The sequence below is a fragment of the Zea mays genome, chromosome 2 (genome assembly GCF_902167145.1).
Source record: "Zea mays cultivar B73 chromosome 2, Zm-B73-REFERENCE-NAM-5.0, whole genome shotgun sequence".
Taxonomy (NCBI): domain Eukaryota; kingdom Viridiplantae; phylum Streptophyta; class Magnoliopsida; order Poales; family Poaceae; genus Zea; species Zea mays.
Window position 1 is genome coordinate 122,432,923 of NC_050097.1, and position 16,523 is coordinate 122,449,445.

Consider the following 16,523-nt stretch of genomic DNA (forward strand, 5'->3'; position numbering starts at 1 on the left):
AGCATTTTTATTCCAGAAAATATTTAGCGCAACCCGATTTCGTGTTTTGGGCTAGCCCAACCCAGCCCACTTGGAACCCTAACCCTAGGACTCCTCTATAAATAGAAGTGCCTCCCCTTGCAAATTGGAAAAATTGCATCTACCCCCTAGCCGCCACTCTCTCTTCTCCCCTTTCTTTTTATCTCACGCACAACTTTCTTCTTTCTCTGTTCCTGGTGCAGCAGACTTCCTCCCAGCCCATGGCGGCCTCCCTTCCTCTCCTCGGCTCCATTGGTGTAGGTGAGCAGCAGTTCCTCCTCTCCTCCAGGGCGTCGCATCTCCAGTCGGCCTTATTCCTCCCCCCCATCCGAGCGCCCAAGCCTGCGCCCTTCCCTGCTCCATGGGCGTGAGCCTCCACCCCCCTGCAATAGACGCTGCGCGAGATCCTCCCATGGCACCCCTGTTTTCCTAGCCATGCAGCTCCCTACTCGTCTTCCACCCCGCCGGCAGCTTGGGGTCCGAGCAGGCACAACAGGAGCATAGCCCCATGGCGCCCAGGTGTTCTAGATGCTCTGCTTTGGCCTCGCGAGCTCGCTGCGGGACGCCCTAGCCGCTGCTCGCCCCGACCACATCTCCCTGGCCGAGCGCTCCCCTGTTGAAGCCCCTTGCCGATGCCTTGCCCTCCTCCCTCCCCACGGTCTTCTTCCCCATGGCGTCGGGATCCCTCCTTCCGACGGCTGTGCTCCTCAAGCGTGCTCTACTCGAGCTCTGCCGGATCTGCAACTTCCCTGCGCGCGACCGCGGCACATGGTCCTGTGCTGCCCATGGCCTCAACTCTCCAGCTCCCTCCATGGCCGAGCAGGCGCTCCCAGCAGCAGCGATGCTTGTTTCCTCTCCCTAGCCACTACGCCATCATGCTCCCGCTGCCCCTGCCTTTTTTTCCTAAGAGCCGAGCTCCATTCCTGGCCGTGCCCAGGAAGTCCTGTCCGTGGGTTGGGGCCAAGGCTTTCCCTGGTTGGCCTCGCCGTGAGCAGCACCCCCGATATCTGCGCGCGCTGCCGGCTCGCTGTTTTGGGAAGCCCAGTGGACAACACGACGTCGACGCTCACCGGGTGTTTGCTGTTTTTGCGCAGCCCCATCCGCGACGTCGTTCACCCCCGGTGAGACCGCGATGATCCTTATTTGATTCCGCATCGATGTTATTTTCCTATGATTAATTGTGTATGTGTGTTGTTTTTGTTTTGTTTTGTGGAGGAGAAGGCAAGCCGCTCAACGCTCGTCGACGTTCGGAGCTATGCACAAATCAGAATCGCCATCGTTCTTACAAACGCCGATTGAGTTTGTTTATGGTGAGCCGATGCATGTTGCTCTTGATCGACTCGATTGATAAATTGAATGGATGTGTAAAATGTTTCGATTATGCGCATTGGTATGGATTGAAGTTGTGGCGAAAGAAAAAGAAGTAGAAAAGAACTCGGATGTTTTTATATTTCGATAGGAATATATGCGATGGGATTGTTTGATGCAAATACTAAGTTTAAATAAATAAATAAATAAATAAATAAATGCGGATCATGTTTTAGGGAATACATCGGTAGATGTTTATGTGAAGAGTGTATTGGTTTTATGCATGAGATCGGTGATTGTGATAGTCAATGCAAATGAGGGTATGATTAGTCCTATTGGAGTCACATGTGCGGTTCATGCCTTGTGCGTATTATGGGGACACGTAGGTGCGTGGGTGAGCCGATATGTTATTTTGTTGTTGGATTGGATAGATATGTGGCTGCTATGGTTCCTTGGTGCATCGTAGGGATTGGTCGCGAATGTGTTAATGGTTTGCTAACATGCTTCATCGTACATTAATGTGTTAGTGTGGCAAAAAAATTGGTAAATCCTAAAGCATGCTTGGTGACTTCCGCACTCGGCTAGTGAGTCAGTCTAGGATAATTATATTTATGTGTTCATCGTTGGTGTAGGTTAAATTAGGTGAAAAATGTAAATTATGTGACATATAATTGGTGTTTGGAAGATGAGATAGATTAATTTAGAAAGCTGTGTTATCAAACATGTGCACCAAAGTGCGTTGTAGTAGTGATTGCGTTAACTTGAACAAGAGTCTCAAATGCATGTCGTGCTATGGTTGTATTTGAGATAGTAAATTATAAGAGTTGTGCAATATGAGGTTCAATCGATGTAGTTAATATTGATTGCACTGTAGAGAGTTGGTGACATGACGAAGTAGTCATCGCTTCCTCTGCAGTTAAGTCGGTCATGTGTGGTGATGATATTACGCGGTGAATGTGTTTGTTGAATGTATGTGGTAATTTTAGTGCACTAAATGACACGGGTAAAAATTAGTAGTGCTCATGTGGTGTCTAAGCTAAAATGCGAACTAGTGGGTGAAAAGCACTTCGATATACATATATGCCGGATTTGATGATTGTGGTGAATGCGTTGATTAATTGTGTACGGTAGATCTAGAGCGCGAAATAACTTGTATAAAAATTAGTTCAAGTCTACTTGTTAGCTCTCACTCGGTTATTTTAACTCTAACAATTGTCAAAGTGTTAGAATAATTCAAGTATCTAGAACGAGGCAATTCTTGAATTGTATAGGAGCTGAAATTTATTAATTGTTGTTTTCGACTGCACGCAGTGATTTCCCCATGCTGTATGTTTGACAAACTAAATTGTATTTTCTGTAGATATGTGCTATAGAAAAGTGGTAGATAACTTTATTATCTTGCTGGTGTTAAAATTTGACAGGCATAAGTCTGATCGTTTAGGAGTTATACTTTTACAAATTCAGTAACTGAATCTGTCCAATTTCTGTATAGATTTCAGAGATTGAATTGTTTTCTTAAGATAATTTTACAATCTGTTCATGGTCGTTATAAGAAAGTTGTAGATGCTTTTCTGATCTTGCTTGTGTTAAAACTTCATAACCATAGGTCTGACAGTTTAAAAGTTATGAATTTTACAAACTGGTTGTTGTGTTCTGTCCACTGATAGAATAGATTTCAAAGACTGAATTGTTTGACTTAGTTAAACATGAAATCACTTCTTGGTGATTATAAAAGTTGTGTAGTACTTTTCCTGAGCTTTCCAAAAAGCCTTGGTTCACTCTTTTTGGTGATCTGAAGCTTGAGTTATGAGTGTTTAAAGTGTGAAGACTGAATCTGTCCAGTTCTGGGCAGCAAAGTCTTCTAGTGTCTTTTATCCTTAGTTAAATATTGAATCACCTTGAGATGTTTATAAATGATATGTAGACAATTTCATTATCTTTCTAGAAAGTCTAGGATCACTTTTTTTGGATACATAAATCTCTAGTTGTGAATTTTTGAAGTTGCAAGTCTGAATCTGTCCAAATCTGGACAGAGCTGCTGTGATTGCACGTTTTGACCTTGCTAAGTGTTGAATCATGTTGTGATGACAGTACCAAAGTTGTAGAGCACCTTTTAAGCTTTCCAGAAAGTCCTAGTTTTATATTTTTTTATTATAATTTGAAAAGTTATGATTAAAACAAGTAACTGTTGTATTGCTGTCAAAAAATCTGCAAGTGCGCATTTGATTGTTTAGTTCACCTGTTGGCTAAAAATGCTTAATTAGCACTTAGCGGATATAGACTTGTAATGTCTAAACTTAGGATAATATGTGTTCCATGATTAATGTGTCTGTTTGAGTAGTTGGTTGTGGATAGGAATTCCTCCTCTGTTGAACTGGTGCTTGGGATGCTTTTGTGTGATAAATAGAAGAACTAATGAAAAGTCGTAGCAAGTTAAATGAATGCTCGTACTTATGGGATTGTATTTGTGTTGCGTAAATATACAAAATGTTTGTCGTCTTTTAGTGGTGTTAATGTTGTGCGCTCAATGATATGTAGTAGCTAACGCTAGTGTGTGTGGTTGCTTATGATGTCTCGCTACTTAGTGTTTAATTCGCTAACATGTACTTAAAGTATCTTGTGCTATTTCATTATATTCATACATATGCATCTTGCATCTCATTTAGGAACGAAAGAGGATGATCGTGCAAGTGATGTGGTGCCACCCACAAGATGCAGTCGGTGGACGAACCAAGGAAGGATGGACATAACAAGTGGATGCTCGCCAAGCGAGTACCTCCCCTAGCAAACACTATCTAAGTGTTAAATTAAAGGCAAGCTCTGGTTTTATGCATAACCGTTTATTATGATATTTTACTACACTTAATGTTTGTAGGTTTATAATGTGCACTTAAGTGTAGGAGTTGATTGAAACCCTAGTTGCATGAACTCAGGAATCCTTTTGAGATGGATATTAGTATGCTAGGTTGAGTAGCTGCTTTACTAATTAGGGATCTCGGTAGAAGTCGAGTGATTTTTCTAGCACTCGTGCGAGGTCAGGACTTGGTTGTATCCATTTTGATAACAGAATAATGATGGTCTATAGACACGGATCCATGGGGATGCGTTGTCTACGAGATGAGAAATTGGAATAAGGATTAATGTGCGGATACCTGTGTCAAGCGTTTGAACATACTATACACATGCCGAGAAATATGGTAAATCGTATACACATGCCGAGAAATATGGTAAATCGGTAAGCCTAGTAGCTGAGTGAACCTAGCAGCAGACTTTACTCCTGACACGACCTGAGACATGGTCTCCCATTCCGGTTATGGTGGGTACAAGTGTGGTCACTGCACGACGGCAGTCAGGGTCAGTGAGGCATTGTACACCAAGGCGGTGAGCCCTGATTTGTTGACGGGGAATTGATGGGGACGGTTGATGTGTGTGGGGACGGAGTGCCTCGCCACGTCGTGTGTTTAGGTTTACCTTGCAAGGATAAAAACTCAATTCGAATCGTCTGCTTCTCGCAGCTAATGAGACTGCTTGATCCATTGTACTGCATTGAGTAATAAGTGGAAATGAGGTGACTGGCAAAAGATGTTGATTGATATAATGTTTGATACCATGTATGAATAGCTAGGTACTCATCTAGTTTTAAAAAGATCATACTAAAACTTGAAAAGCTAAAAATTGATTTTAGACTCAGCTAGTGCTTTTGGCAAACCAAACCCCTCAGCAAAACAGCTGCATGTCTAGAGGTAGAGGAGTAGACTCCTCACACCGGTTAAGTCTAGCTGAGTATTAGTATACTCAGCCTTGCTTGTGGCATAATTTTTTGCAGGTACTACTTAAGATGATTGATTGCTGGTGTGACTTGGCCTTCATCCCTGCCACCGGGATAGATGGTCGAGAGGGTTATTGCTTCCGTAGGAGAGGACCAGAAGGAGTAGCGTGGCCAGGCTTCGCCATGTTACTCGGTTTTCTCCGTTAGTTATTTCTGCTGCATTAAAATTTATGGTTATTATTTCTGAAACTCCGATAATGTAATCACTAATGATACTTTCTTAATTTATGGTATTATGTTTTATTGTATTTCTCTGTGCCTCACCTTCGAGTGAGCTAGTGGTATTCGATCCTGGTAAGTGGCTTTATCGGACTAGATCCGAGGGACTGACGGGTTATTCCTGTTTAAGTGTGTTGCTGCCCTTAAGGGTGTGACTTAGGCACTTAAGCTGGAATAATTCGGGCGGTTCCGCCACAATTACTCTAGGAGGAAAATTTTATGCTAAAGTTTGGCTCAATGGTGGGAGGGAGATAGTAGATGAAGCTATCATCCGAGATGAAGAAGTGGTCATTCCGGTAATAAATTCTTACTTTTCATATTTGCAACTTACTGTTTTTTGCTCAATTTATTCTTACGTCTTTCTCAGGCTCATTAGGCCCAGGAAGAGGCTTAGAAAGCCGAAGAGGCTGTAGATCTTGAACGACGTATAGGTACATGTTTTTATTTTTAAACTATGTCCTCGTTATTCCTTACCATCGTAATTTTTTCACTAAACAATCTCTTTATACAACAGAATTTGTCTACCTCCAGAACCATATGACCCAGAACAGATCCATCGCTAAAGTGAATTCTGGATGAATTTAGGGTGGTAAACGTAGCAATAGATGAAGCCATCAATTTGTTACTGAACAAAGCTACGGAGAAGGATGTATGGGGAATAGCACGAAGCGGTATGCAGGACCTGCTTCAGCTGATTCTGCCGTACTTCGGCTTCAGCTATTTGTTTCTGCTTCTGAATAGTGACTTGGCATGTCCTTGTTTTATGCCCCTTAACTTCCCCACAGAATAGACAGAACAACCTTCTTGGTTGGGAGTTGAATCTTCCACCGAAGCTTCTACCTCCTCTGCCTCTTGGTGCTGGTGGCCTGTAGGAACTTTGCTGCGTCCCTGATGATTGGGAGCTTTGCTGGCCTTGAGTGTGATTTCCCTTGTTGTCGCTTGAGTTGGGATTATGGATTGTCCTGACATGCCTAGGGTGGAGTCTTCCTCTGAAGCCCCTGGTCATCTCGGAGTATCTATATGCTTCTTCCCTTCTCTGTCGAAAGTCATTGTCGACCCTGATGTACTCGTCCATCTTCTACAAAAGCTTCTCCAAAGTTTGTGGTGGCTTCCTAGCGAAATACTGCGTTGTCGGTCCTGGTCGGAGCCCTTTGATCATAGCCTCAATACTCATTTGGCACCATTGGCGCCTGTTCCCTGAGACGCCAAAACCTTTCGACATACACCTGCAGGTATTCCTCATGGTCCTGTGTGCATTGGAACAAAGCTTAAGCAGTTACTGGCTTCGTCTGGAAACCTTGGAAACTAGTTACTAGCATGTCCTTCAGCTTCTACCATGACGTGATTGTTCTCGGCCGAAGGGAGGAATACTATGTTTGAGCCACGTTCCTAACTGCCATGACAAAGGACTTCGCCATGACGGAAATGTTGCCACCATATGATGATATGGTCGCCTCGTAGATCCTAAGGAATTGCTTCAGATCGAAATGCCCATCATACATGGGAAGTTGTGGTTGTTTGTAGGATGGTGGCGATGAGGTAGCCTGCAACTCCACTGCTAGAGAGAAGCATCATTAAAAGTAAAGTTACCATGATGGAAATCATGATACCATACATCATCATAGCTTGGGCTTTCTTGATGAAGCTCTCTCTGTTGTGTCCTTCGTCCTTGCTCGTCTTGTGTGATATGGCACATTTCTTCGGCAGCTTCATGAATCTTTTTCTGAAGTTTAGCTAGCCAAAGCATTTTCTCTCTCTTTCTCTCCACTTGTTGATGGATGGCCTCTAGGTCTCTGATCTCTTGGTCTAGTTCCTCCTCTTGCGGTGTTGGGCTGATGGCCTTCCTTTTCTGTTTTATGGCTTCTCTCAGAGGAATCCCTTCTTGGTTGATGTCCAGTGGTGCAAGGGTAGCCTCTGGCGCTATTGCCTTCTTCGGTGGTATGACGAAGGTGAGTGCTTGAGCTATTGTCGAAAGTGGTCGTTTGTGTTCACCGGAGATGAGCGCCAATGTTGGTCTCTTGTTCTTAAGTGCTGTGAATCAAGAACAAGGCAACACAATTGTTAGAAATTAGGGACCTTCGTCCTTTGATGCATCATCTCCTCTCGGATATAACGATCTTCGGACGAAGGTCATGAAGGACACACCTTCATCATTCACAAGAATAACCATTCATAGAAATCATAAATATTATTCATTCATATACTGATTCATATATGTATTGCATGATAAACATACGAAAATTAGTAAATATATATTACATTGATAACTTCGGCTTGTTCGAAGGTGTTGACGCGAGAGCGATTACAATCCAGCGTGAACATTACAGGTGTATTGTTCACCTATTTATAGGAACGTGACGCGGTCCGGGTAGAAATACATTTATGACCTTAACATTTGTTCATAACTGTAACATAAATCATTAAGGACTAGCTAGTCTTCTCTTCTTCGGCTCAGCATCATGCTTGATCTTCGACACCACTTTAAGCCGAAGCTATTGCTCTTCGGCTGTAACTTTGACATTCATCATTGTCATTTTCGGGCTATATCTTCGTCTTAAAGACCTTCGACGGAGAAGAATACTCCCATCATGAACCTTTGTTTATGACGAAGCTCCTGTAATACTCGACATTATGCTAGAAATAAATGGTTAGTCGTGTTTTTGAGGACCTTCGGAAGAGGAAGGCCCCCAAAACATATGATCATGCTTATTTATTGTTACTGATTATTTATGGTACATGATAAGATTATAATATTAATTGGAATATGGAGCTTAACTTGCAGTAATAGTGCTACCACAAGGGTGGAATGGGACAACCTTGGCCAAGTAATTAGGAAAGCTAGGGAGAGACTACCTTACCCAAAAGGGGCAAGCGAGGAGCATGTCACTGCAAAGTATAGGGAGGTCCTTATGTTGAACTGTCTGTAAAGCTTTTCGGATGAGGGATTCCTATGCTTCCTTCTTCCTGAATCCGTAGGGGGTTTTCTCGAACTAGTGGAACTTTGGAAAGGCCTCGTTGTGCTACCCTGCCTCGTTTCCTCGGTAGAGATGAATGAAATTTCTATGCCCCTTGGCAAAAGGGTAACATGACTTGTGGGTAAAGATACGCAACCTCTGTAGAGTGTAAAACTGGTATATCAGCCGTGCTCTCGGTCAAGAGCGACTCCGGACTCTCACATAATTAACTTATGGAATTAAGCTTAATCTGTCATATGCATTGTATTGTGGGATTTATTATCAGTTGTGATCTCTTATTTTATTGGGATGGTATACACTTATACTTAGAGCTCCCATTGTAAGTGAGCTCATGCACATTATTCCCCATACTTATTGAGTGATGAACATATGTGATCTCACCCTTGCGTTAACGCCCCCCCCACCACACACACATAGGTGAAAAGCTGGTGTCGTCGGAGGAAGACTACATCTAGGTGTCGTCTCCTAGTTAGCTGTTGGCGCCGAGGAAATAATGTTAGTTCGATTTATTTATTAACAATTATTTTATAAGACATTTTCATTATGTAATAAAGTTTGTGACATTCGTCTCGATACTATGAGTCATTGTATGTGTTGATCTTGTTTGGCGCACATATGAGATGCACCCGGATTTGCCCTTAAAACCGAGTGTGACAAAAGCACATTTGTTGTAACACCCTCTCGAGAAATACATCGATCAACACTACACCGGACCAGGGTCATGGCCTGAACCAGTATAACCCCCTGTGCCTCAGCTCCTTAGCTCGGATCCTTGTGATTCACCATTGGAGTGAGTCCGCCCTTGCACCTCCCACCGAATACAAATCTATGGCCCCCTAGTTTTTGAAACCACGACATATCTCATTCGAACTTAAAAGCAAGGATACTACGAAGAAGGAAAAAGATATGTACACAACGTTTCTTCCATACAAAAGTGATGACGACCCTTCTCAAGTTGTATAGAGTCTGTGTATAGAGGAAAGGGCATCCCTTTAATTCCAAGCTCAGACATGTGTATTCTTGACCCTATAAATAGTTATATACTGCCAATATATAGGGGTGGATGAATGTAGTCCAACATCTGTGCCACCTTCGTGCGAAAGCACCTCTCAAGAGTAGTCACCTTTCATTGTTTAAGCTTGCGCAGGAGGCCTTCCAAGGTACAATACACCAAAGGCCTCTTAAACAATGCTATATCTTCTTCCATCTCTTACATATAATAAAACAAAACCATCGAAGTATAAACCCTTATAATTCGATGATACTATTTAGATGAGAACCTGCATTCTTGTTGCATTATGTGTCAACCCTCTCACCAAAGCTTCAATTCTTCTCACCTTGTAACCCTTCGAATGTGAGGGAAAGCAATGACTTTACCTTAATTGTGTTGCCCTATTGTGGTTCTTCATAGTAGCTTTGATAGGTAACCAACACCGAATAAATACCTTGATTTTCAAAATAATTAATGGCATGCTATATTGAGGTTGTCTAACAGGCTCTTCAACCCATGAATCAACATAATCAGTTTTCTATCCTTCTATCTTATCACAATGTGGCATAACCATATTATAGTAGCTACAAGAGTATTATCATAAACAACCTTTTGATCATGCAACATCTTAGAATAATTAGCATTACTAGAATAAGGATCAAGTCACATTTTCATCAACTTTCAGTTCTGGTGTTGTAGATGTGGAAGTAATAACATCACCAAAGTTAGGTTCATAAAACTAGATCACTCTATCCCATTGATGTTTAGTAAAACTCTCAAAGAAAGCATTCACAATGGCATCAAGCTTGGCTTGTATATTCTGACAATCTTACTAGGAAGCTCTTCAAGCGACGTTAGCTTGTTACTGATCTTTGATCTTAGGATTGAAGGGACCGGTGTGATCCTCTCTATCTTTAGATCTATCACTATTCGAGATAAGGTTAGCAGGTTGGAGCTTGATACTTCTTTCATAGAAAATACTCTAAAATTGTGTTGATGCCAGAAGAGATCCAGATCATACACAAGCAAATGCTAGCATGCTTGTGGGCGGCGCAAGACCATGAACACAATTAGAAACATAGCAGACAGATAAAAGTGAACTAGTGACTGGTGAAGCTGATGTTGATCGTCGCGGATGAGCACGTGGAAGATGTTATAGGATCCTCAAGGTCACCTAGAATGTTGCTAAATCTCATTGGAAGACGTGACAAAAAATAAGATAGAAAGAAAAAAAAAGATAGAAGTGAGTAGCAGATATTTTGAGTGGTCATCGAAAGTTCATGATTCAACGGGTGGGACCGGCAGTGATGACATTTGCATATACTTTTTTGCCCTACTGGCTGGGTCTACAAAAGCTAATTTCAGGAGCCCAGTCAATAAATGTCATGTAATACGCAGTAGCGATGTAGGAAGCACATCTATGGACATTGTTCAACAAGCACAAATTAATTTTCATCGAGACAGTACGGTCTTTGTCTTTGTTGGTGTTTCCTCAATGGACACTGTGTCCTTGTCTTTGTCATTGATGGTGTTGTTTCACTGACCTTGAACTGTTCGACATCTTTTGCCAGGATGGTTTGTTCCTGACGCTGGGCACTAGCTAGCTTACTTTTTAAACTACCGTTCAGACGTGTTTTTAAACACACGCACTGACCTGCGCGCACGCACACACTGAGGCGAGGGAGAGAGAGAGAGAGTGAGTGAGTGAGTAATGGGCGGTTCATCAGGCCTTGTGGACTGGAGAGGACGGCCGGTGAACACCAAGAAGCATGGAGGAGTGAGAGCTTCAATTTTCATTCATGGTATGTCAGCAGTACTAGCATGCGGCCTGCTTTTTTTTTGGTTTACTCCAACAATTCAGACAGCGTGACCTGTTTCGTTTCACTGGTGTATCAAGCGTTCCGTTCCGGCTCACAGGTTTTAACTTTTTCGTGCAGCGCTGGTGCTGCTCAGCAACGTAGCCAACATTGCCAGTATACTGAATCTTGTAAGCTATCTGCGCGAGGAGATGCACATGGATGTCGCGAGGGCGACGACGATGGCCAGCAATTTCTTTGCCGCGCTGCAAATGTTCTCCATCCCAGCAGCCTTCCTTGCTGACTCCTACATCAAGCGTTTCTACACTGTCCTCATCTTTGGCCCAATTGAAATACTGGTATGGTATAAGTTATTACTCCATTTTTCATTTAATTTCCAGAGAAGACACCTCTATTTTTAATTTCTCATCCTAAGGTATTATTATTTGTTGAAAGGAAAAAAAATAATATCCCAGTTCAAAGCCATGTTCTATTCTTTGCTCAAAAGTTTGCTTGTCATCTGATCATGTCAAAACTAGTGTTGTGGAGACATAAGTCTTCATTTTCATCTTTTTGTTTCATGGCCACTAGCTAGTGTAATAGTTGTCAATTTGAAGAAAATACACACAGACCGGTTCGAATCGAATCCATGAACATGCTCATGCACAAAACCAAAGTGTATTGGGATAATATGATGTTTTTACCTTTAAGTGAACTGACATATAATCAGTCTGACATCATGTATAGTCATGAACCAGGCTACGTGCAAATACATCATAAGTCTATTTCTCGATTTTGGTGAGACGACTTGATTACCCGTACTAGTACTACTGTTTATTAGATTATGAGATAGTGATGTATGAACTTATATTTCATTTCTAACCCAAGGAAAAAAAATAAAACAGCGGTAGATTGGGATGGACCAACTCCTTCCAAACCAAACACTCTATTATTGGGTTGATCGATGCCAGTCAAACCATTTCAGTTGATTAATGGACAGACAAGGACTGTTCGACAGGCGTCCCCTAAAGCGCTTCCTAAATATTTAGTGGTACTAAAGTCGTAGTGGTTCTCTTCCACCACTAAATTTACGGTGTTCTCCGATTTTCCCTAAAATATTTTATACTCTAAATTATAAATTAAATATATCATTAATATGTATGTACTACTTTAGACCCGACAAATATATAAATGAAAATTTTAATTTAAAACATATTAATAATATAGTGTATTGTGTATAGGGGATAAACTTGAAGGAACCGCTGCATTTGGGAGAGCTTTGAATTTCCTCTTGGTGACCAAAAAGTCAGTGAGCACTGCAGGTTGATGCAGCTGGTGTTCTACTACTCCATGGCGGCCTGTCACTGGTGACTTTATTTAGGTGTCAAGTGTCAGTAGTTGGTGACCTGTCGCTCGCCTTTATTGACTTTTATTTGGCAATAGGTATCCGACCACTAGAACTCCGATCCATTATGTAGGTCGAGCACCTCACTAAAAACCGAAGGATTTATTCGTTTCACCGTTAATTCTTATGTATTGAAAGGTATTGAGTCGGTTTAAAGCCATAATAAGTTAAAATATATTTCAATCTATATCAATATATATGAAATTGGAATAAACGAACAAGGTCAAACGTGAATAAGTTATATAGAGCGAATTTTCGGTCCAACTGTTTATTGTAAATATATATTTAGATAATGTTTGTCTAAATTTTAAATTTCAGGCCATGTTTGTTTCGGATTATAATCTATACAGATCATATAATCTAACGTAAATAATCCAGCAAGTAAACAAACACATATATTATAGGTCCAGATTATATAATCTAAAACCCATATTATGATAATCTTATAATCTCTTCAAGAGTAGCTTATTTGAGATCATTTTTTGACAAAAGACACTACCGATAGTTATGTTCATAAAATTACAATGTCTGCCATTTCTTCTTTCCCACAAATCACATGTAGGATATTATTGCCTTTGCCATTGTATCTCAAAGATTAATAATCTTTATTTATATAATCTAGTCATCCAAACAACTACGTACAAATTATAATCAACTAGATTATATAATTCAGATTATAATCTTGGTTATATATTCCATAAGCTGAAACAAACATGCCCTAAGAGGAAGTACATTAGGACTTCTAATTTTCACATTAATCTAAGTCTCTAATTATCCTACGAGGATAAACCAAACAAGCAGTTTTGTCCAAGTGTTTCTATCTCTATCGTAAAATAGAGTTATGCAACTTATATTTCAGTCCTACCAACTAACCTATAATCTAAGCTAGGAAAGATAAAACATGTTACATAAATATGAAACATTAATTGAGATATATATGCAAGAGTCCGTTGACACACCAGTATTTTTATCGAGGTATCAAGAACCACACAAGGTTCTTACTAATCCTCATTGGTGCCCAACACAAAGAAAACCCCCACACGAGGGTCCAAACACCTCGGATAGGTAACTCCATAGATAGCCATGTGCCTTCTCCACACACAAGTGGTGCTCTGCTTTTGGCCTCTCTCGAATGCTCCCTATCGTCTTCACAGTCGAGCTCCCGATAGAAACGTCGTGGGCCTTGTTCCCTGCGATACACGGTGGTGGCCACACCACAAACACTGTTAGTTTGGTCTCGCAAGTCTCTCACCTCACTCGGTACAACTACAACGATTCATGCAAGAGCTGAGGGGTTTATGCGTGGTCAAACCTCACTCTAATCAACTAGTAATAAACCTAGAGCAATCGCTATGCAGTGGTCTAACAAACATAAGCACTTTACAAAACACCTATGCAGTGGTCTATGAAGCATTTTGGTGTTTTGAGCTCAGGAATGGAGTCACAACTCACACACAATGTTTCTCAGCTCTCCACATTTGAGAATGATCGTTGGGTGGGTACATAGAGCCCTAGGCCCAAAAGATATGTTGGAAGGCTAGCACCTTTTCTACATCTCATGGGACTGTCCTGTACGCCACCAATGTGCACCAAACCAGATCGCGCTCTACGTCAACCGCAATGTCAGTTAGCCATTGGGAGTTTGTCAGACTTAGCAACACACCAGATTGGTCCAGTGTGTCAATTGTGAACAACAGACTAGGTTCAGTGTCTTCCATGTCAGCTAGTTATTGGGGTGACACTTGCCGACCGCTGAGCCCTAGGTCCAGTGTGCTAACAGAATTGGGTGATGTTCACTCTCTCTCTACGTGTTCAGTCCGGTGTCCAGGTCCAGTGTGCCTCCAGACAGTCCGGTGCACTTTAGCAGAGGCGAAAAAACACCTTCTTTGTATAACTCCCCGTCTATGATCTTGTATGGTCTTGTTCATGCTTGCATCCTTTTGGTGTATGCTTTGTCATCGATTGGATGATTTCCCCGAAGGAAGGTTATAATCTCCCTTCTCCACTCTTCGCTATGTGTAGGAGATACTGTTAAGATAACCCTTTCCATTAGATCGATTGAAGGTGCCTTTAATACTTCAAAAACACTTTGGGAGGTAAGGGGATCCCCTGAGCAGCAGACTTGGCCAACATATCCACATGCTCGTTGTCCAGCCTTGAGATGTTTTTACTGAAAAACCTTCGAAAGAAGATTCCCTCCTGCGAACCATGTCGAGGTATTTCTCCAAATTAGGTTTTTTCACCTTGCTTGACTTATCCACCTCGCCTGTGATAACTTGGGAATCTAATTTCAATACTGCACTTTGTATACCCATTGCTTTCAGCTTCCTTAGTCCCAACAATAAAGCTTCGTACCCTGCTATAATGTTTGTACTCTGGAATTGCATCTTGATAGCATATGATGTCTTCACTTTAGAAGGTGATACAATGACAGTTGCAGATCTGGCTCTAAACGATCCCCATGAGCATTGCAAAAAACTATCCAAATAGCTTCGCCTGACTAGGCTACTTCGTCTTGTGAGCCTGGAGTCTAATGAGCAATAAAATCTACCAATGCTTGAGACTATATCGAGGACCTATGCACAAAATCGATGATGAACTCATTGAGTTCTGCTGCCCATTTATCGATTCGGCCAAGTGCTTCTCTGTTTCTTATAATGTCTTTGAGTGGCAGTGACGAAGGTGCAACGATATTCTGAGACTAAAAATAATGTTGAAGCTTTCTTGAGGCCATCAGGATCGCATAAAGGACCTTCTCCATTTCTGTATAATTTCTTTTGGATGGACTCAATACTTTGGAGACAAAATAAACATGCCTCTGCATTTTGGTACACTTGGTCACTATCTCCTGGGCCAACACAGCGCTTACGGTTGTCTATGAAGTTGATACATAGAGTAACAATGGAACACCTAGCAAGGGTGGAGATAATGTCGTAAGATTTATCAGATAATCTTTAAATTCTTTGAAGGCTTGCTGCTGAGGGGGGCCCCATTGAAAGACATCAGCTAATTTCAGGACTTCGAAGAATGGCAAGCTTCGTTCAGCAGACCTTAAAATGAATCTGTTCAAGGAAGCAAATCTTCCTGCCAATCTCTCAGCCCCTTTTCTTGATTTTGGTGGCTCCATTCGAAATATTGCTTAAATTTTGCTTGGATTTGCTTCTAAACCTTTTGTTGACACAAGGCAACACAAAAACTTGCCCTTCTTTACTTTGAAGACACATTTCTCTAGGTTAAGCTTCAAACCCACTTTTCTAAAATTAGCGAATGTTTCTTGGTGATCTGAGATATGATCATGTTGATTCGTACTCCTTACAACAATGCCATCAACATAAGTTAGGACATTCCTACCAGCATTCTGCTGAAGCTCCCACCAGCATTCTTAAGCCCCTCAGGCATTCAAAGATAGCAATAAGTTCCACTGGGGTTATGAAACTAGTCTTCGGCCCATGTTCTTTTCTCATCTGTCACACCCGGGTTTTGGGGCACCAAGACCCGGGCGCGAACATAATCACCAGGTGTGCTGGGACCAAGTCTCACACATATGATGAATCATGGCACAAGATCGAATGTCACATGTTTACTATATAATCGGAGTTTTGTACAAAATAAATAAATAAATACATTATATGGAGACAACGGTCCAGCAACCCAAAGTTGACTGGGAGACGACGGCCTAGATCTCTCACGAACTCATCGCAGCATCCTCCATGCGCCTCATCTTGCGGTACCTATTCTTCTCCTGTGGGGAGGGGTGTGAGACAGCAAGAGTGAGCTCACATACGTTCATCGCTCAACAAGTTGTGGGGAATAATGTGCATGAACTCGCCAAAGGTGGGAGCTCATGTGAAGTGTAAGGCTTACCAAAGAGGATGGTTAGAGCTAAGCATTGCTTTTAAAGTTGGTCAAAATTTTATTATCAGTTACTAAGTATAAGTAAATACCAACCCAATTAAGTAGTAGAACAAAAGTAACATCACCT

General features: G+C 41.7%; 2 protein-coding genes across 4 annotated transcripts in view; both read left to right on the forward strand.

Annotated features, from left to right (window-relative positions):
* Window positions 1-220: 220 nt before the first annotated feature.
* LOC100273841 (uncharacterized) lies at window positions 221-4,458 on the forward strand. The gene is made up of 3 exons (NM_001148240.1): window positions 221-1,139; window positions 1,237-1,328; window positions 3,993-4,458. The coding sequence occupies exons 1-3, from the start codon at window positions 547-549 to the stop codon at window positions 4,109-4,111; spliced, it is 804 nt and encodes a 267-aa protein (NP_001141712.1). The 5' UTR covers window positions 221-546; the 3' UTR covers window positions 4,112-4,458.
* A 925-nt stretch (window positions 4,459-5,383) lies between these two features.
* LOC100285561 (peptide transporter PTR2) overlaps window positions 5,384-16,523 on the forward strand; it is a 31,004-nt gene continuing 19,864 nt past the window's right edge. Inside the window, exons 1-4 of one of the 3 annotated variants that reach the window (XM_035964843.1) lie at window positions 5,384-5,670; window positions 5,742-5,805; window positions 10,912-11,142; window positions 11,278-11,495. In XM_035964843.1, coding sequence (XP_035820736.1) covers window positions 11,052-11,142; window positions 11,278-11,495 — 309 coding nt within the window. In that variant the 5' untranslated portion in view covers window positions 5,384-5,670; window positions 5,742-5,805; window positions 10,912-11,051. Of the gene's footprint in view, window positions 5,671-5,741; window positions 5,806-9,541; window positions 10,804-10,911; window positions 11,143-11,277; window positions 11,496-16,523 lie in introns of those variants that run through there. The other 2 variants (XM_035964842.1, NM_001370720.1) reach the window with 2 other exon arrangements.